The sequence below is a fragment of the Trichophyton verrucosum genome, assembly GCF_000151505.1.
Source record: "Trichophyton verrucosum HKI 0517 chromosome Unknown contig00677_48.r1.exp, whole genome shotgun sequence".
In the NCBI taxonomy this organism is placed as follows: domain Eukaryota; kingdom Fungi; phylum Ascomycota; class Eurotiomycetes; order Onygenales; family Arthrodermataceae; genus Trichophyton; species Trichophyton verrucosum.
This window is the reverse complement of record NW_003315290.1, coordinates 13,580-33,790: the sequence shown is the minus strand read 5'-3', so window position 1 is coordinate 33,790 and position 20,211 is coordinate 13,580. Positions and strand designations below refer to the sequence as shown.

Here is a 20,211-nt window from a genome sequence, read left to right as displayed (position 1 = left end):
CCCGAAATCAAGCAAGTCCGATCGAACAGTAGGAACAAACACACGAACGACTCTCTTCCAGACACAAAACGCCGTAAGTAAGATGCCATCTACTGGCCAATTGGTTCTATTTTCTCACAAAACTTCCATAGGTTTTTGTCAAGATGGCTGATTCCGCCGAATCTACCCAGTCTGTGCCTGTGCCTCGTGCCAGCAAACCTGTCAGCGAGACTCTACTTAACGAAAAGGTACGCTCTTCGGGCCCTGGGAAGATCCATAGTCCAACATAGCAAGAAAGGAAGAAGAACCATAGATTTTGGATCGTGGAAGAAGGATATGTCTGACCGATACGTTGAATTGGACTTTTTAGTGGGACCGCGCAATCTCCTCCCTCCTTATTCGATCCTCCGTTGGTCTTGAGTTTGGTGTTATATTTTCGATTCTGCTGTTCAAGCGACGAGCATGGCCTGCATGGGTAGGATTGGGCTTCGGCGCTGGTCGAGCCTGGGAAGAAGCTGATGGTATGCATCTCCAAGGCACTCTTCCGTTCGTTCCGTTCGGATGTGGGATATGCTTTGATGGGCTGTTGGTATTTTGTTGAAGAGTGGTTACTGACCTGTGTTTCATACAGCTTCTTTCCGACGAGGCGATCAGCCATGGTCTCAGAATCTCCGATTTCCAAGGTCATCGTAGATGATCACAGAGGAACAAACTGTGCGGCTAAAGTGACGAGGCCAGGAAATAGAAACAGCAAAGAGAGAATATACCATATGAATCTACCCTTTTCTACACCCGGCCTTACTTGACCTTTTCTCTACGCTGGATATACACAGCAGTGTGCGGCTCTGTCTACCTAGCTCAATTGATCCTTTCAAAATGTTGCGGGCCTGTACAATATGGCATTTTTCTCCCAGTTTTATCAGTGTTTTTTAGAAAGAGGATATAGGGTTGATTCAACTTAAACAGTGGTCTCCTCTATGCGGTTCTTCCTTTGTTTAATATATATCTGTGGTGCATTTTTCACATCATGCTGCTTAAAGTGTCACCAAGGGGAGGAGAGGGGAAAAGTATAGCCATAGCTCTATCTACTCAGGGTATAAAGCATAAAAATAAATACATGAATTAAGAGGAAATTGCATGGTCTATGTTCGTGTCCGGCCATTTTTAAGCAGGAGGAGATTCTAATGGAGTATGGCCAGGATAATGAGGATTATATCCACTTGAAGCCGAAACTTGTGGGTGTAGATGCGCCTGCGCGTCTGTTTGCATCTGCATCTGCGAGAGGGGAGGAGTTTGAGTCTGCATTGAAAATAAAGAGGCAGCCTGCTGGGTGTTTCCGCCTGAATCGCTCACTTGTGGTATGTCTGGAGGCGGGGAGGATTCGGCTGAAATGCCGTTGTGGCCATGATGAGTTAAACAGCCAACGCAGGCACAATTTATGCCGCAGTGGCAGGTCCCAGTGAGATTCGTGCAAGGATCAAGCATACTAATAGGGTATTCCACTGTGTAGTAAGCAGCAGGACTCATCATCAGTTCACCGTCACTAGCGTGTTGAGGCATTGTCGCCGGTATTGAAGTGTTATTGTTGCTGTTGTCACCATACCCCAAAAGTTGTGGCTGGAACTGTGCAGAATGGACGTAACCTTGGGGAAGGTGGTTCTGTCCAACAGCCGCTAGTGTATGAGACTCAGGAGGAAGACATGCACTATAAGGTGGTGAGTGGACATCGTCATTTCCCTCAGGCCCCTGATCACCATATCCGGACGCCATCATGTAACCCATTTCTTGGATATAATGTCGTGTGGTGTCATTGTAAGGATGAGATGCACAACCAAGACACTGACATCCGTCTCCACAGCCACAGTTATGGCCTTTGCACCCAACCTGAGAACTAGCAGGGCCAAAACTAGTGTGAAGCCCAGGCGGTAAGCTGTCAGCTGGCCCGAATTGGTCAAATGAATTGAAGTGGTGGTTTTTTGCTGATTCAGGGTTAAATGACGTTGGAGGAACGGAGTGAGCGGTCGGAGGATAGTGTGGATATTCGCTTTCTAAAGAGTTGAGGAGGAAAGGAGCGGGAGAAGGGTTAGATTCTGATATAGGAGGAGTTGAAAGTGATTTGTGAAGTAGATTGTGTTGGATCGGATGAGACTGTAAAGGAGTATCAATTGACGAAGAGGCTAGCTTGTAACCAGGAGCTTTCTGTATGTTATCCATAACGTTGGCCGAAAAGGAGGCATTTGACGAGCGTTTGGGGCCACAGCATCCGCCATTCTGTGGCGTATGTGTTACGGTAGTTGACGTGTCCGGGCTTTCTGTCTTCTGATATAGGCCGGAGTCTGGCTTTTCATTCGCTACCGCTATCGAATCATCCGCATTAGGTTTTCCCGGCGTAGAGGTCTCATTCTTGACTTGAACCGGTGAAGTCAGCATACCTAGCCCCCTAGATACGCTATCGGCGGAGGCCTGGATGCTATTCTGGCGTCTGGAACGTTTCTGAATGCGGTTTGCACTCGCCGAAGGGGTTGCAGGGGTAACCGGTGCAGATGTTACACCAGTTGTCGATGCCCCCACTGACGTTGGGCTGCCAGAGAAGTTTGGTTGCTGCTGAGTTTTTTGTTGCTGTTGTTGCTGCTGCTGCTGTTGTTGCTGCTGCTGCTGCTGCCCCGCTTCACCAGGAGCCATGGGCACTTTGTACAGCGGCCGGCAGAGACAAGTAGAACCTGACAAGACATGTTAGTACTGCGGTTAATGAGGATATCAGTGAGAAGGTATCTAGATGAAACTGATACTATTAATATGCTTACCTTTTGGTATTCTAACCATGAATGCATAGAGTTTCTGGCAGCTGCAGGTACCCTTTGGATGGGGGCATTTCTGGAGCGGACGACCTGCCTTGGGCACTTTCATCATGAGTCTGTCGAAGTGCTGGCATTTTGACGAGCGGTGTCCGCGTATGCATGGTTCGCTGTAGTGTTATGTTCGGTCAGCTGGTGTGTTATAACAAATAATTATTAAACCGTTTGAATAGTCGGTTTTATTATAATTGTACGGAATAGAGAGGAATCTAACCATGACCACTTGGCTCCCTCCTCGTCCAGAGGCATGATCGCGTTTCGTATCCTCAGGCTTCCTCCAGCTGGCTGCGGGTGCCGGCAGGCCTTCTTAACAGAACAACGGATCCCTCAAGCGCCACAGATCGCCAGGGCGGATAGGAAAGCGAGTTCAAGAATCTCTCTCTTGTTCTTCCTTTGCTTTTCCCTTTCTCTCTCGTCGACTGGCGGGACAGCTGGTTTAAGAGCGATCTGGACTCGTCGCTCTCTCCCTCGCTTGCTCGTTTCCTTGCTCCCTAACCACTGGTCGACTAGCAGGATGCCTGCGTGAGGCGCGGGCACAGGGCCGGGGGGGAAGAAATATGTGACGGCGGGCAGGGATGGCGGGAGTGATAACTAGCGAATGATAGCGCCACTGCAAACGAGAGCAACAGGTTCACTCTCCAACGGGGTCAACCCTCGACGTAAAAGAAATATCATACACTCATACAGTCCATACGCACAGCTAGCTGGCCAGCCGACCTCGCCGTCCTCGTCTTTGCTTCTAATAAAACGATGGAGAGGAAGAAGAAAAAAAAAGGCGACGTCAAAAAGAAGTTGAGGAGCGGCGGCGCTAGGCCCGAAATGGAAGGCTATAATTAAAAATTGGCCACAGCTTTTTGTTTTTTAATAGAAGAACGAAGACGGCGGCGAGAGACGCTGGAACCGACGACGAGGAAGACGACGACGGCAACGACGGCGACGACGACGAAGACGAAGACGACGAGGAAGACAAACACGAATTGATGCCTGCGAAGACGGACTCGGCGATGAAGACGGCGGAGGAGGGACCCAAGTCGTGGCTCCCTGCGATCCCCAAGCCTGTCAAACGTCTCTTCGACCAGTTCCCGCTGGTGACTTATCCCCCCAACACCGCGCCGGCGAGCAGCTCCAGCACCGCCGGTCCTGCCTCCAGCACAGGCACCGACACCAATGTGGGCGCTAACGAGCGGCCAGGCGAGCACCGGCTGTATATCTTCACCAGCGCGGACGCTGCTAGGAATGGACGGCCATCGGTGAACCCGCAGTGTCTCATGTGGCAGGTCAGCAATCCGTCTTCTTCTGGCGCCCGCAGTCTGCTGTCTGTTGCGTTTGATAGGCTGCCGGACTTGCATTTTGCTGACAAGGTAGAACAGGCATATCTCAGGTTCCGCGGGATAGAATTCCGTACGGTTCCTTCCAATAATCATGCTTCCCCCGACGGGGCCCTGCCTTTCCTTCTCCCCGCTGGGCCAGGAGGCGACTCGGAACCGAGCTGTGTCGCCCCCAGCAAGTTACAGAATTGGGCAGACACAAATGCAAAGCATCAGTATACAGAAGCGAAGATCAGTGGGGTTTTAAGGACCTACAAGTCACTGCTAGAACGCAATATACGCGATGCCTGGGTATGTACTATCCCTCAGGGGGAAGCGACAAAGACGCCGGACAGCTTTAACTGACGCGGGAAACGTCATAGCTCTATACCGTCTACTTGGATAGTTCCAATTTTGAGTCTATCGCAAAAAAGGCATACGTGAACCCCTCCACAACGAATCCGCTGGTGCGCGCGACTCTCGCATATCAGCTTAAGGAGGCGGCAAAGGACCAGCTGCAGCGGAAAGAAACTTACATTGACCCAGACGATATACTCGCCGAAGCAAAGCAGGCCTTCAAGTCGCTCTCTTCCCTACTCGGAGACAACGACTATTTCACGTACGACTCCACACCATGTTGGTTTGACGCTGCTGTTTTTTCGTATACCCACCTAATACTCGACAAGACGCTCGGCTGGAAATTCAACCCGCTGGCATCATACCTCGAAGAACACCCCAACCTTGTACAACACCGCCAACGACTCTTAGACAAATACTTCTAGAACGACAAGACATGCATAATACATTCGCGGGAGGAACGGCGTTGGGGTGTAGCATATATTCATCGTTTTGTTTATCATTTTTTTTTTATAGAGAGAGAGAGAGAGTCATTTCGTCGCATGTATACTAGCCAGCCATCAACATCATCATTACTCCTATCTTTTTGAATCTAGTCACTTTCTCTGGAAACACCCACCAAACCACACCCGGACGCCAATATACTTCGACGCCCGAGTCCCCAGAACAGGGGCAAGTTCCTCATCCAGCGTCACCTCCTTCATCTCCCCTACCAGCTCCAGCCCAAACTTCGCAGCCTCCGCAACAACCTCTTCTGCACTATGGGCATAGCTTGTCCCACGAACCTTCATCTTAGTCTGTGGATCGACAAATCCGGCCTGAGTGACGCCGCCCATTTCCGAATGCATGTTCGTAAGCAGCAAAGCACCACCAGGCTTCAATATGCCTGCCACAGCTCTGAAAAAGTCCTGCATCGGTACATGTTCCACCACTAGGGTTGATATAACTCCATCTGCTGCCAGCGCACTTGCAGGTGGCCCAGTAGGCCCGAGAATGTCGTACAGCTCTAGCTGAACATTGCTCGCACTTGCAGTGCGTTTGCGCGCCAGCTCAAGCATCTTCTCGGACGGATCCAGGCCAACAATCATTGCCTCCGGTGCGCGCTGCGCAAGGGGTAGTGTGTTTCTACCTGTCCCGCAACCAAGGTCAACGTACTTCGTCTTCTCGCTTGGAGACTTGTTTAGGGACAGAAATGCTGGTAGTAGGGTCTTCATCTCCAATGTGTCCAGTGCCTGGAGGAAGTTCCCGTCCGTATCATATATCTGTGAACCAGTCAGCGGATTCGTATAAAAACCATTCGTCATCAGGCGTCTACTATGCATACCTCTGCCCATTGGTTGTATGCATCAATCGTGTTGATGTATTTGACCTCCCTCTCGGGTGCCGTTGTAGTCTCATTCTGTGCCATGTTGGTAGTAGGTATCTAGATTGTAAGGTTGTACCTGAGCTCTCCCGCTTCTTTTTGTTTGTTTACCCCCGTCGATTCTCAAGGGCCTCTACACCGGCGAAGTTTCTCGTCTTTTATGCACAGTAAGGATTGGTGAAGGTATTGGTGTTGCAAGAAATACGAGTCTTTGACTCATGGATGACTTCCCTCTCTGGGACTCCGAACCTGCGCCCTGTGGTGGGTTTCCGGCCAGGTTTTTGCTGGTGGCAACACACAAAGCTCCCGTCAACTCATTATTTGACCAATTTATGTCCACATATCTACAACGCATTGAAAATAGGGGGTTTTTGTCATTATGTTGGAAAAAATAATGAAAAGTAAAAAGGACCAATTCACCTTAACGCCGCGCGCGCGAAAATTAGAGACAAGAAAAACAAAAGTCTTAAATACCCAAGCTGCAAGAATCGAAAGCAAACAAACAAGGAGCAGGGCTAGATATATACAAAACAATTAAAAGACAGCACTGCCAAATGGCGCTGTCTCCTTGAGGTCCTCGACCAGGTCTTCGACGTTACTCAGATACCTGCCAAGAAGATTCTGTTTTTCTTCGGTCGTTTTTGTGTCTGCACTAGCTGCAGAGCGCCTGCGCCCAGGAGCATCCACACTGCGCGACGTCGGGCCGCCATGTTTGCTTGGGCTGCGCTGTAGGCCAGCAGCTGTGTTAGGCGCGCTGGCATTCACAACCGGTAGTTGTGGTGTTTCAGGCATGAGATAGAAGTATAGGAACTCAACAAGTTTCAACTTCACTTCTCGAGACGTGGATCGCAACTTGAATAGGGATGTTATCGTGAGAAGGCCGTCAAGCTCCTCGAATGTGCGGGTGTTGGTAGGCGTGTCGAGCAGGGCCGTAACCAGAGTCAGCAGAGTGGCAGACTGGATGGCAGGACAGTTCGCTGGCTCAAGGAGGTCGAGCAAAATATTCATATATATCTCTCGGGCGAACAGAGCACGGGAAGGTGGGTGGAGGAGCAAGATTCCCTGGATAAGGTCGAGCGCAGACACGATGAGGAGGTCATTTGTGCCATTGCTTCCGCGACCAAGCAGGTGTTCGAGGCATGATATTAGGCGCAGAGCAACTGATGTTTCATAGGTTAGCTTACGCGATAATACTAACAAAGGGAAGACGCAGGATCGACACACCATTCCATTGAAAGCCATCTTGAAGCTTGTAGAACTCTCGGTAGGCTGGATCGTCACTCAGCTCGCTTGTTGACTTTGGCGGCGACGGAGTTGAATCCAGGGGTATCATGGACCGTCTCTTCTCGGCAGCCGTCAGCTTTGATCTCGAAAGGCATATCTGTGCCAGAAGCCCCTCGACCTGTCGGAGACCCTTGCGGATCTTGCCCTGGTCGTAGGAGGAGAGATAGTCGAAGGAGTGAGCGAGGAGAGCTTCCATCATGAAGCGCGTAGGCACTGGGAAGAGCGCTCGATGTGATGTTTCTTCCTGACCGCCGTCTGTCTCTTCTCGTGTGTTTGTTTCTTCCAGAAGAGGCCCGAAGCGCCGTGATGTCGCAGCTGCAGAAGATGTCGCGCGTTTAGTCTCGATCTTATCTTTAAAGCCGGCGACGAAAGCAAAAAAAGATAGCTCCTTTCCGAAAGCGGCTAAGCGTCAACAGGCCGCCGTTGCCGAGGAAACAAACACGTGATATAAGCGCCGGCTGCTCGGATGAGACGCGCTAAAATAGGGACAACGCAAGGGGAAGCCTCAGGGGTTCGTCGATCTCTATATCAATATTACTGGCTGGGGGCGCACAGATGTCGACGAGGATATCACAGACCTGCGTTTGGCTTGTAGTTTAGTGAAAATGTGCTCCGCACTAGTCATGCTAAAACCACCCTGCAGGTAAATATACATACAATCAGGTCCCTTCCATTACCCAGTCTTCATCTGAAGCCTCAGGCATCCCCACCTCCGCGGCAAGAGTTGGCTGAGCAGCAGCGGCGGCGGGAGCAGGGTCACCGGTGGGATTTGTTGGGCCTTCTCGACGGAGGTTGGCAGCAATAGCCTCCTCGAGGATTGAAATCCTCTCCTCTTTCCAGAGGAGCTGCTTCCTTTCGACAGCTGCCGCCTCTCGGAGGCGGATCAGCTCCGCCGCTTGCGCATCCATGGAAAGGCTACGGAGCATCTGCCTCGTAGTCTCCAGCTTCTCTTCCCCCCCTTTCTTCTCCTCTTTCCTCTCCTTTTCCTCTTCCCTTTTCACTGGCCTATGCTGGGCCCCACGCCCAGTCGCCACCCCTCGTCCCCTCGCAACCCCCGTCGGCTGTCCATGATGCCGGCACCAGCACTGTGGGCGCGGACCCCTTCCCCGATTTGCGGACTGCATGAAGGTTGATCAATCATCAGTTATCTGGAGCCAAGCACCATAACTTTAAGGGGGAACCCTTACCCTGGTCATGGCTCGAGACTCCACGAGGGTAATAAAGCTAGGTATGACGTATTAAAATAAGGCCTGTTCCTGCGTTTGGAGATATATGAAAGCATACGTACGCAAAAAGTAATTCGATTGTAGACAAGGAGAGGAAGAAGGAAAGAAGAAGGAGAAGAAAGAGAGTGGAGAAGTGAAAGGAAAGGCGAGGCGCGGAGAGACGCGCTAGGGTTTATTTCCCTTTGGGAATGCCTGTCCTATCAAAACGCTGAGCCCCAGAAAATAAGCCCATAGACAGGCCCTCTAAGTGAACATTAGTGATATTGTTACTAATACAATCTAATATTGCACGGACAGTTTCTTCTTGGAGTAGTATCCCCTTGCTTTCGTTGCATTTGCCAGTACTCCGTTTGAAACAATACATTAAGAAGAACTCCACTGAGGATATGACATATGACCATCCCTGATAGCGTGTATCAGCAGCCAAAGGAGAATAGTTTAGCGAATAATGGTATAATAATAACCTATACTGATTATTAAGGGGGTAGGTATATTATATTTGGACGTTGATTCTATGACCAAATCTATCGCTTGGCTGATAGACTCCAAGGTTAAATTTTGTTTTTTCCAGTAACTAGTTAGCTAGCACCCTTCCTAACATGATAGTGGTATATGTACTCCGTAAAGCTCAAGCATAAATTATACATCTTGGTTTTCGGTTTATTTGACTATCTGCACCAGACGGGAGAATTATTATGCAAGAGTGTTTTCTTTCCCTTGGCGGAGGGCGTTGGGCCTCGGCTGACGGGACCTCGGAGGGACCTGGTCACCTGATCGGAACGTAAAATCATTGTCCCGAAATTTCCTATTTCGGCTTAGGGAGTGATAGGCGACTCCACAATTGGTGGAAGCTTAAAACGACGTCCGCAAGAGAAGGAAGTTTGATCGGAAAGGTAAAGCAACATCAATGCAGCGAGCGTTGATATGTGGTGATGCTATCTGGAACCAACATTTGGTACCGAGGGTCACGCTGGAAATACTACCAAAGCAAGGAGGCCATGGACGCAGACCGACAGAAAGCCCCCCATTCCAATGTCTATGTACTCTCTGGCGATGTAATCGCCTCTATCCCATGCGTGGTGTTACCCTATCCTGGATCTAGTTCCCCTGCTCGTGGGTACGGCCGGGGGACAGTATATATACAGCTACCCAGGCGCCCTTAAAATCAATCCCTTGGCTTTGTTTCTAAGGAAGGAATGCGAGACAAAGCCCCTAGGCTCCTCTATCCAAATGTCAACAATAATATACTTATCTGAAAACGATACCCCCTGTTATTCCACATCTATCCACGGTATATGTGTGTGATGCATTTCTTATATACCCAGCCTGCGCTTACCCAACTAGCACGTGGACCTGACTCTGTCCGGGGAACTCTAGTAACTGCAAGCCACGCGAGTTGAGTGTTACCCTAAACTGGAAATGGCAGCGCGACTCGAGGGACGAGGTGACATCTCACAAGGATCTCTTCTGTCCTTTGCTTCTGCTTGCTCCTCCCTGGACCTTATTCCCTTAAGAGATACATTAAGGGGCTGATTACTCGAGCTATTAAGTAATACATTTCCTAGGAGACACATGGATGGCCCCAGGAAAAACCGTGTACGTCTCATTCCTCCGTGTCCATCGTATACCGGTGTTAACTTAGCTTCCTTTTCTGCCGTGACAAAAAGCTCATGGACCAAGGGCTGGCCTCCAAGGAGATTGAAGGCTGCGCGAAAATGTTCACTCGAAAGAAAGGGGATGAAACCTCACCCATCAATTGTAATAATCTCTGCAAAAAACAGTTAACTGGGTTATGGTGAGGATAGGGCCTCCCGGGTCCCCCGAAATTTATCCCATGACCTTACCAGGATGCTCGCTAACCCCGGGGGAAGTTCAAGTCTCTACTATTAAATGTCCCACATTGTCTCTCCTTCAAGATGTTAATACCTCAAGATCCGGCTTGCACACTCTTGGATGTAATAATTATTAAGTGCAGGACACAGGACATCCCAAGGCAACGGCAGGAGTGGATTCTACATATGCTTATGACATATTCAATTGGAATGTAGTAGTGATACTCTCACTAGCTTTCGAGCCAGTTTCACATACTATAACACAAAGGGCTGACTGAAATTGACTGGCACTTCGGTCCCGGCATCATCCTCTCACTTCTTCTTCTTCCTCCTCCTCTTCTTTTTTTCCCGTGGGATAACGTGTGGGTTCGAATCCCACGGCTGACATTTGCTATATCATTTGTTGTGATACCCCGAGTTCAAGCCAGATACTTAAGCTTGATAGCAGACGCCAGCTATATAATAAAAAGAGATGAGGTGAAATGTGGCCAACACCTTTTTCGGAGGTAACTGCTTGGAATTCCTGTCTAACGAACAGTTAAGGAAATGATTGAATCAGAGGGATATTATTCAATTGACAGTAGGTGCGACATCTACCCTTTGCGAAGGCTTAGATCGGGGCTTCAAAACTGCTGTGGGATTGACTACTAATGTAAGCTCACTTCCTTAGTTATCATCCTTAAAGGATGGACTAGGACGAATATTTCCATAATTGCTATTATGCAAACTCTTTTTTATCCGGAGAACGCCTAAAATGATATATCATGGGGCAGTGAAGCGGCCAGTCTCCCGTCACGCCATCATGCGCGATATAAATGGCTATTTTCCAGTAACAACAACGTGTTAATTGGCCTGCTCAGCTGCTCGCTATGGCATCCTCCCCACAGCTCCACGCAGCACGCTACCCCGTTTCTCCACGCCGAGCTAGTTACCCCTGATTGTTTACTGGTATGGGCTGGCTGGGGAATCAAGCACATAACATCAAGCAAGCGAACGAGCAAGGCCAGCTTCCTGTCGCTAGTTATACCTGATTGCAGCCGGGCTAATAATGAGACTATTGGCAGCTTATAAACAACACCCACAGCATGAAACGTGTCGATGGATGCAAGGAACAAAGGGACTTACCGACTCTCTGGGCTTTAGAAGAAGCGTAGAATGAGTTTAAACCATGGTACTAGTCATTGTTGGTAAGGGTGCCCTTTATTTGAGGTATTAATCTGAGCTACCGTGCGCGTGTGACATTTCCTTAACGACGAATGTTCGAGAATGAGGTATTTTGATGTCTTATAGCCGGTAGGACGTCGACCGTCGGCTGTGCTGTGCTGTGATGTCAAAGGAGGATCCATTTGTCTTGTGAGAAAGGGGGATGAGAAGCACTTATGTGGAATATGTAACGGTATTACCATGGTAAGCCTGTAAATGACGTACACGCCTCGTTTGTGTAACAAAGAATCGTGTGTTTTAACTTGGGGTAACAATGTATCGTCATGTAACAGTACCGCGCATGTAAACTGCGTACCCTCCCTCCCCAGCCTCGACTCCCATCTCAACAACAATCAACGACTCCGCGATCAACCATCGCCAGCTTCAGCTCGACGACGGCCTCAATCTCGAGCCGGCACCTTGCATTCCCACCTTCGCTTCGCCCGTCCACACGAACCATGCCAGAGCTGATCCCTGACCCTGCCCCCTTGCCCTGCAGGGAAGCTCGAGCGACAAGAGCATGACCAGACCCAGACTGGACATGAGGACGAGAAAAGACCAAGACGAGACCAACAAGCCGCTAAGGCAACTAAAGCAACTTTCCGTCCTTTCACGCCCACGCCGGCGCATCAAAGGGCCCCAGCCAAGGCTGCGAGAGTTATCCCTGTTGTACCTGTACCTCCGCGTGCCCGCAGACGGCGCCGGGGCAGCGATGTACCCGGTACTTAAGGCACTTCCGCTTTGGGCGAATGCTTATAAGCCCTCACCATGCAGCGCCAAACCGTGGGTTGACAGGCGACACGAAACATGTATTTATATAGGGCCGGGGGGATCCTGCATCCCCAGCCCAGCTCAGCTTGCCTGTGCAACTCTGCTTCACCTTTATACCTGGGGTCCCGCGGCAGCTCTTACTCACGTCTTCCGCTCCGTCTGTCCTGTGTCTTCAAGTGTGCGGAGAACCGCCTGGAGGTGACTTGAATAACTGCCCAGCATGGCTGATGATAAAATAGGAGGGTGAGTGGCTGGCTATACGGACCTCCAAACTGCTTGGCTGCCCGGCTCCAGCTCCTTAGCTTCGGCTTTTGCGATAATAGTGCTAACTCAGTTGTCCAGGGCTGAGAGACGGGGTTCTCTCTTCAACACTGCCAAAGACAGTAAACAGTTTACAGACAATGTCACCGGAGAGTGCGTGGACCTGATCTTCTCCCTCTTCTCGATGGCTGGTTAACTAAGTGTGGCTATAGGATCAAGAACCCTCTTACGGAAGTGCCTAAGGACCAGCTGCTCGAGGATGTACGCAACTTTGCCCACCAGCATGGCCTGCAGGATATCATCCCCTTGCTCGAAAAGGGTGCTCTAGTCGCGCAGAACCCAAGGGACTTTGAGTCGTTGCCTGAGCTGGACGAAGATGACCGTATCTGCCTGCGCGAAGAGGTCACGCATCGCTGGAAACTCCCTTGGGGCCTGTACTATACGATCTTCCTCAACTCCATTGCCGCCGCCATCCAGGGATGGGATCAGACAGGTCAGTGCTCTTTGCTAGTTCCCCACGATAACAAATTATTTTAAGTAGTTATGCGCTAACATGGTGAACAGGATCAAATGGAGCAAACCTTTCGTTTCCTATTGAGTTTGGTATTCCGGATAACCCAGCCTACTGCCCTACCGATGCGATCTGTGAGAAGAACGCATGGATCGTTGGTTTCGTCAACTCCATCCCATATATCTCCATTGCTCTTTTGTAGGTTCATTCAACTCCTTTAATCCTTCATAACCAATGTCCTTTGCTAATATGTAACCGTTAGCGCTGGCTGGCTATCTGATCCCATTAACGATTTGATCGGTCGTCGAGGAACTATCTTCATAGCGGCCGTCTTTTCCTTGCTCGCACCTATCGGATCCGCTCTCACTCAGAACTGGGGTCAGCTTGTTGCGTGCCGTATCCTTCTCGGAATAGGCATGGGCCTAAAGGAAGTTACCGTACCCGTCTTCTCTGCCGAAAATACCCCTGCCAACGTGAGAGGAGGTCTGGTCATGCCCTGGCAGGTCTGGACCGCGTGCGGCATCTTCCTCGGTACTATTGCTAATTTGGCTGTCGTCAATACTGGAAGAATCGCCTGGAGACTGCAGCTGGGCTCCGCCTTCATCCCGGCCGTCCCACTAGTGATTGGTATCTACTTCTGTGCTGAATCTCCCCGCTGGCTGCTGAAGAAGGGCAAGGTTGCCAAGGCATACCGATCATTGCTGAGGTTGAGAAACACTCCTCTACAAGCTGCTCGAGATGTGTACTTTATTCATGCCCAGCTTGAGCATGAGCGTGCCTTGCTGGTGGAGACTGGTCTGATCAAGACAGACAACTTCTTCACCCGATTCATTGAGCTTTTCACCATCCCTCGTGTCCGTCGTGCCACTCAGGCCTCTGGAGTTGTTATGATTGCCCAGCAGATGTGCGGCAGTAAGTTTGTCCCTATTTTTACCATCTATATAGATTTTAACTTGGAGATGCTAACATATTCATGCAGTCAACATCATTGCCTTCTATTCATCTACTATCTTCGAGCGAGCGGGTGCCAACAACATCACTGCTCTGCTGGCTTCCTTCGGCTTCGGTCTCGTCAACTTTGTCTTTGCCTGGCCCGCCGTCTGGACTATCGATACTTTTGGACGTCGTGGCCTTCTTCTCTTCACTTTCCCCAATATGTTCTGGACCTTGCTTGCAGCAGGCATGTCCTTTTATATCCCCGAAAGCAGCCCCGCACATCTCGGCCTTATCGCGACATTCATATACCTCTTCGGCGCCTTTTACTCGCCTGGAGAAGGACCGGTCCCCTTTACGTATTCGGCTGAAGTCTTCCCCCTCTCCCACAGAGAAGTTGGCATGGCCTGGGCTGTTGCTACGAATAACTTCTGGGCCGCCGTCCTGGCACTCACCTTCCGTCGCCTGGACCTTGCCCTGACCACGCCGGGAGCTTTCGGATTCTACGCTGGCTTAAACGTCATTGCCCTGGTCATGATATTCCTCTTTCTATACGAGACCAAGCAGCGCACACTCGAGGAACTGGACTATGTCTTCGGCGTTCCCACACGGACCCATGCAAAGTACCAACTCACCAAGGTCTTGCCGTGGTGGATCAAGCGGTACATCTTCCAGCGCAAGCATGCTGTGTGTCCAGAACTGTACCACCTGGACAGCATTCGTGAGCAGCCTGCCGAACACGACGGTGTCAAACAGGTATAAGCGATTTAGTTACCGGCAATGCCAGGGGAGCGGTAGAAGTGGTTCAGGGGGGTGAGGCCTGGCAGCTGCTACTGTATGAAGCGAGTTTGAATTGAATTGATTGGATCTGGTTCTCACTGTAGTTATGGATTATTGATATCTCAACGAGAAACGAACAAAGACACGATTTTGATTATTTATATCTATCTACTACTCCTACTAGCCTGCAGGATGCATCTTCGTACACTATGCCTGATCTGTATACACAGGGCCAGATCTCTCCTCCGCTTAACCGGAGACGGGGACAGGGACAGGGATAAGCAGGGCGTTTATCAGATTCTCCACACGCCAATTCGTTTCTTCAGCGAGCATTCTCCTGCATCTTCACAGCGTCAGACTGCTCGCCCTCCCTCTCGCTCTCACGATGGCCGACTGCCGGTGTCCCCTAGCTACGTGTCAGGCCGAAGTTCGCACTGCGGAAAAAGCAAGTAACACCAATGTCATAGTTAGGCTGGGCCGGCGGTTTTGGTTGAACCTCGCTCCCTCGGCCAGCTGAACTCGCCGCCCGGTTCGACACCAACATATAAAGACCAGACCTTCGACGTCCTCCTGACGGCTGCTCTTCATCGATCGTGTATTATCTGTCAATCCCCCTATCGACCTGTCTGACTGCGTACTAGCCTGACCATCGCAATGGCTGCCAACTTTCCTCCTCCACCAACACCTGCCATCGGTAAGCTACCAATGACTCAACCACTGCCCTCCTATCTATACGTAGATGCAACATCTCACTGACCGGCCGACTTACTCTAGACTGGACGAACATCGGCTTCAAAGTCCGAGAAGTAAACGGCCATGTTGAATCCCACTTCTCTCACTCCGGCGACGCCCAATGGTCGACCCCCCGTTTCGTCAAGTCGCCCTTCCTACAGCTGCACGGCATGGCACCGGCCCTCAACTACGGCCAGCAAGCATACGAAGGCATGAAAGCATTCCGCCACGCTCCCTCAGCATCCCATCCAAACGGCCGTGTCGTCATCTTCAGACCAGACCGGAACGCAGCGCGCCTGCATCACTCAGCGCAGTTCGTCTCCATACCCCCCGTTCCCAAGGAGCATTTCGTCAACTGCATCGTTCGAGCCGTGAGTGCAAATGCAGAGTTTGTTCCACCCAACGAGACTCGTGCGGCGATGTATATACGTCCGTTGCTGCTGGGTAGTTCGGCGCAGCTAGGCCTTACACCGCCGGACGAATATACCTTTGTTGTCTTCGTGATGCCTACGGGTGTGTACCATGGTGTTCATGCCGTTGAGGCTCTGGTGCTCGAGGACTTTGATAGATCTGCCCCCGAGGGAACTGGTAGCGCGAAACTTGGAGGAAACTATGCACCTGTGCTACGCCATTCGGACAAAGCTAGAGGTCAAGGGTACGGCATCACGCTTCATCTGGATAGCAAGACGAGGTCTGAAATCGACGAGTTTTCGACCTCGGCTTTTATCGGGGTAAAGAAGCGTGATGGACAGATTACGCTTGTGTTTCCTGATAGTAAGAACGTGATTGATAGTGTCACTGCGGCTTCGGTCAAGGAGATTGGAGAGCACATGTTGGGGTACAAGGTCGAGAAGAGAGCTGTCAAGTATGATGAGCTGGGCTCGTTTGATGAAGTTATGGCTGCTGGAACGGCTGCGGCACTGGTGCCGATCCGAAGTATCACGATGAAGTCGAAGGGTGACAAGTTTGAGTATGATGCCGGTGCTGCCGGTGAGGGAGGAGAAGTGTTTAATAAGTTGATTAAGACGCTTCAGGGGATCCAGCTGGGCGAGATCGAGGACAAGTTTGGATGGCTGGTTGATGCTGAAAAGCTGGAGGATGGATGGACGGAGCAGTAGGCTACTACTATTACTTTCGTATTACTTATGCATCATGTCTATGTTAATGGATAGATAAAAAATAAGAGTCTACATCTGAGAGAACAAGATAGTCATCCAATATGTTAAAATCTGTATTGAGCCTTATTCAGGAATACAGATAATGATATCATAAGGCAGCTAAGTTAGTTAGGTAGTTAGGTAGATGGAGGTATTAGATATTGTATATACAGTGGTAGATTGCACGCAGTCAAATAAATAGTAAATAAGGGTGTCGGTGTCAGTGTCAGTGTCAAGCGTCAAAGTCAAGTCAAAGGATGTATGCAATGCAACATGACTGGTGTATGCGATGGATGAATCCTACTCCTCATCACTCCGGAACCGGGAACCGATAAAGCCAACCAAACCAGCCAGTCCGCGAACCCAAGAGCAGCAAAATAAAGGGAAGTTGCAAGCAAGCAAGCAAGACAGGCCGGTCTATCAGGTATATCTTTGGACGAAGGCAGAGGGTAGAAATGAAGATAACGCCGCACACGTCATGCATTGCAGAGAAGAAAGGGAAAAGAGAGACAAGGGCAGAAAAAGGCGAATTTTTTTCCCATGTTCCTTTCGCTTCGATATATGTTTTTGTTTTGATAAGATTTTGATTTCTGGTCCCAGGAAGAGAAAAAAAAAGGCATAGTTAAATACCCCATAAAGTCCTAACGTTCTCCTTGCCAGAACAAGCGCGCTTCGAACTCGCCCTGCTGTCACCCATACCAGCAACCTTGTTGACCAAGAACGAGTCAGCAACCTGACTGTCGCTCAAAACAGCCAGAGAAGTGCCTTCATCCTCGAGGTCCCGCGCATCAAGGGCCATGAGATGGCGCACTTTCTGCTGCAGGTTGGTCCCTTCGGAAGTGGATGGGGCGCGAGTGCGTTTTCGGCAGTGTCGACTTGCCTTGCTTAGAGATGAGTCCATTGGCAGGGAAAGGCCGGTTGCTAATTCGTACAGGCCCTGGATGGCAGCGGCGTCAGGATCAGATGGGGTATTAATGGAGAAGTTTGAGAGGTCTGGAACGGTGCTGGAAGCAGTACTGAAAGCGCTGCTGGTGCGGAGAGGTGGGGAAGGGTAGTTGCTGATGTAGCTTGGCTCATGCTCGTCGATCGGAGTCGCGATAGCGAGGGGCTTTCTGTTTTCTTTCAAACAGTTGGTTGGCTGGGATGTGGGAGTGTTACGTCGGGTTGGTCTGGTTGCGCAGTTCATGGAAGTGACAGAAGAAATTGACGAAGATCGAGAAGAGCGCGAAGACTGGGAAGAAAACGATAAGGATGGTGCGTCGGAGGCCATAGACTCAGGCGACGAAGTGAATGACGAAGAACGAGCCAGAGACGAGCGTCGTCCCTGGAACGATCCTGATGACGAACAGTCAAAGGAAGGTTGTTTGCTAATATACAAGGGTTGCGTGGGACGTTGGTCCAAGGTGGTCCGTTGTACAAAGGCCGTCTGCGCCTGCGAGAGAGCAGAGCAGATGGACGGACGACACGCACTGATGCTCGCGGCAGGAGCAGGCGCGGTCATACCGACTTGCGGAGTGAGTTGCGGAGTAGGGAGAAGTCCCAGCCTTGGAAGTGGTGGGAGAGTAACACCAGACAAGTCAGCTGCCGACGGTCTTCGGGGCATCTCAGCAAATGGAAGCCCTGACGAAGGGCTGTCGCAGCTAGCGGGACTGCTTGGAGCGGTGGAAGTAGATGAAGGTGAAGAGGATGAGGAGGAGGCAGAGGAGGCGGAAGAAGAATCGGCAGGGGAGCCGACGCTCGACAATGACCACGGACCCTCTGCTCGAGAGTCAAGTGTGTCGAGCTCCGGCGTTAGAATAGGGATGACCGTTCGCCAGCACATCCCATCAGTACTGGGGATGCCGCTGGCGTTTGGTGTGTACTTTAGAACAATATCATTCCAGCGCTGGAAGACAGCATCTGATATGTGCAGACGCCAGTCAACAGCCTGGAGAAACATGAGTTCATTTTGGTTGATTTCAGCGGTGTTAAGGCCGGAGATCTTGCTCCAGGCACGGGCGGAGTAGTTTCTGTCTTGCAAGTACTTTGAAGCAAGGATGAGAGCAGACAGGAACATGCGCCGGCCACATTGCATGGCGCGAGAGTGAGACTGCTGCAGTTTTGGCTGTTCCATGGTGAAGTCGATGGAGGGCACATGCGGCTTGATGAGGATCAGATAGTATAGGGCAACCTGCAGAGTCGAGTAGCTGGTTCGGGACCTGCGGAGAGTTTCTTGGATGAACGTCCTGAGCGGCAGGACGCCCTTGCACCCGAGAGTCGACTCGACGCTTCTCGGCGCCGCAGCCACAGATAGAGGCCATATAATCTCAACTATCTGTGATGCGGAGTCTACAGGACGTTAGATGAGTTAAGGAAGCATGAGGAGTGGTAAAAGTGTAACATACCGACAAGGCTATCGACGAAGTTGGTTTTCCTCTCACACTGGCGAACCAAGGTAGGAGGAGGACGGGTAGCAACAGTCCGTCTCGGGTGGTGTCTCGTCTCAGCACCCTTTCCAAAGCAAGTCTTGACAGCAGCCTTCTTGTGCTGCGCATCAGCGGTCCCCTCATTTTCCCAGATAACATCTGCGGTAGACGAAGAGGACGCGACGGAAGGCTGAGAGGAGACAGCATCAAGCGAAAAGATTGACGAGGCGGAAGGGGGAGCGGAAACGGCGAGCGAGGCAGCGTAGGGACAGGTCTGGTGAACCGGCTTGGAGAGGCCTGGGTTCACAGGATTGTAACCCAAGATATCTACAAACGCCGACATTCTCTAGTGTATGGTAGTAGGAGCTTGTAGGTAGGTAATGTGTTGCCGTGTTGTGTTGTTAGAGTAGACCGATGAGCGATAACCGTGTAGAAGGGGCAGCGTTAGACGGGCCCGTCTTTGTGGTGACAAAATCCGGAGGCGACGGGGGGGCCTTATATTCAAACCAGATGCACAGCCAGACTGACGGTTGACGACCGTGGATCTAGTTATATAGAAGTATGGGGTGTGGTTTCGGTATGGAATGATATGAGTGACTTAGTGAGTCACTTAGATGGTAGGCGGCAGTTTGATAGAAGGAGGCAGAGGTAAAGTAGGTAAGGTATAGGTTAAGGTAGATGAGTCCCGATCACTGCACCAGGATTCCAACGAGCGAGACGAGAAGGACGTTGACGATGATGAGAGCTAGGCAGTTCCAGTCTTATGCAGGTACGACGCGGTCAAAGAGCTATATAGCAGCAGCTAGGTGGCGTGCCAAATAGATGAGTCTTCTTTGAACGGGGGCAAACGGCGGCCCGGCACTTAGACGGAGGCAGCAGTCATCATGACAGTCGTCGCAATAATAGTAGTAATGCTCGTAGTAGTGGAATGTTCTGGGCAGGTGATCGGGCTCGGGGTTGGCGTCGTTGGGGCCAGGAACATCGTTACCTGGGGGCAGTGAGGATGGCGTGGTCGATTAGGCAGCACCGGCACCGACTCGGGCGGCGGTTATCGTGAATCGACCGACCGATGACAGCAGGCGATGACGGAAGAGGAAGAGAGAGGCTGAGTAAATGTGAGTAATAGGAAATGTGAGTAAGGGAGAAGAAGAAGAAGGGGAGGAGAGAGGAGGAGAGAGGAGAGGGAGCTATATTAAGGACATGCTGGAGACGAGATCCAGAGCAAGGACTTTGATGATGGTTTATGACTCTGGGG

General features: G+C 50.8%; 8 protein-coding genes across 8 annotated transcripts; 3 read left to right on the top strand and 5 right to left on the bottom strand.

The window, feature by feature from the left end:
- Positions 1 to 106: 106 nt before the first annotated feature.
- Positions 107 to 667, bottom strand: TRV_06162 (uncharacterized protein; the record flags this gene model as incomplete). Its single annotated transcript, XM_003019739.1, has 1 exon — positions 107 to 667. The coding sequence occupies one exon, from the start codon at positions 665 to 667 to the stop codon at positions 107 to 109; it is 561 nt and encodes a 186-aa protein (XP_003019785.1).
- Positions 668 to 1,143: 476 nt separating this feature from the next.
- On the bottom strand, positions 1,144 to 2,886 carry TRV_06161 (copper-activated transcription factor GRISEA, putative; the record flags this gene model as incomplete). The annotated part of the gene is made up of 2 exons (XM_003019738.1): positions 1,144 to 2,666; positions 2,784 to 2,886. 2 exons carry the CDS (start codon positions 2,884 to 2,886, stop codon positions 1,144 to 1,146), a joined length of 1,626 nt encoding a protein of 541 aa, XP_003019784.1.
- Positions 2,887 to 3,584: 698 nt separating this feature from the next.
- TRV_06160 (mitochondrial outer membrane protein (Sam35), putative) lies at positions 3,585 to 4,923 on the top strand (the record flags this gene model as incomplete). The annotated part of the gene is made up of 3 exons (XM_003019737.1): positions 3,585 to 3,625; positions 3,703 to 4,453; positions 4,525 to 4,923. The coding sequence occupies 3 exons, from the start codon at positions 3,585 to 3,587 to the stop codon at positions 4,921 to 4,923; spliced, it is 1,191 nt and encodes a 396-aa protein (XP_003019783.1).
- A 171-nt stretch (positions 4,924 to 5,094) lies between these two features.
- Positions 5,095 to 5,906, bottom strand: TRV_06159 (methyltransferase, putative; the record flags this gene model as incomplete). Its single annotated transcript, XM_003019736.1, has 2 exons — positions 5,095 to 5,760; positions 5,823 to 5,906. The coding sequence occupies 2 exons, from the start codon at positions 5,904 to 5,906 to the stop codon at positions 5,095 to 5,097; spliced, it is 750 nt and encodes a 249-aa protein (XP_003019782.1).
- A 489-nt stretch (positions 5,907 to 6,395) lies between these two features.
- Positions 6,396 to 8,341, bottom strand: TRV_06158 (uncharacterized protein; the record flags this gene model as incomplete). The annotated part of the gene is made up of 5 exons (XM_003019735.1): positions 6,396 to 7,021; positions 7,086 to 7,547; positions 7,699 to 7,723; positions 7,823 to 8,155; positions 8,333 to 8,341. 5 exons carry the CDS (start codon positions 8,339 to 8,341, stop codon positions 6,396 to 6,398), a joined length of 1,455 nt encoding a protein of 484 aa, XP_003019781.1.
- A 4,056-nt stretch (positions 8,342 to 12,397) lies between these two features.
- On the top strand, positions 12,398 to 14,644 carry TRV_06157 (MFS monosaccharide transporter, putative; the record flags this gene model as incomplete). The annotated part of the gene is made up of 6 exons (XM_003019734.1): positions 12,398 to 12,420; positions 12,520 to 12,591; positions 12,651 to 12,931; positions 13,003 to 13,147; positions 13,212 to 13,861; positions 13,929 to 14,644. The coding sequence occupies 6 exons, from the start codon at positions 12,398 to 12,400 to the stop codon at positions 14,642 to 14,644; spliced, it is 1,887 nt and encodes a 628-aa protein (XP_003019780.1).
- Positions 14,645 to 15,316: 672 nt separating this feature from the next.
- On the top strand, positions 15,317 to 16,512 carry TRV_06156 (uncharacterized protein; the record flags this gene model as incomplete). Its single annotated transcript, XM_003019733.1, has 2 exons — positions 15,317 to 15,356; positions 15,437 to 16,512. The coding sequence occupies 2 exons, from the start codon at positions 15,317 to 15,319 to the stop codon at positions 16,510 to 16,512; spliced, it is 1,116 nt and encodes a 371-aa protein (XP_003019779.1).
- A 661-nt stretch (positions 16,513 to 17,173) lies between these two features.
- TRV_06155 (G1/S-specific cyclin Pcl5, putative) lies at positions 17,174 to 19,299 on the bottom strand (the record flags this gene model as incomplete). The annotated part of the gene is made up of 2 exons (XM_003019732.1): positions 17,174 to 18,879; positions 18,936 to 19,299. 2 exons carry the CDS (start codon positions 19,297 to 19,299, stop codon positions 17,174 to 17,176), a joined length of 2,070 nt encoding a protein of 689 aa, XP_003019778.1.
- Between the last annotated feature and the right edge of the window lie 912 nt (positions 19,300 to 20,211).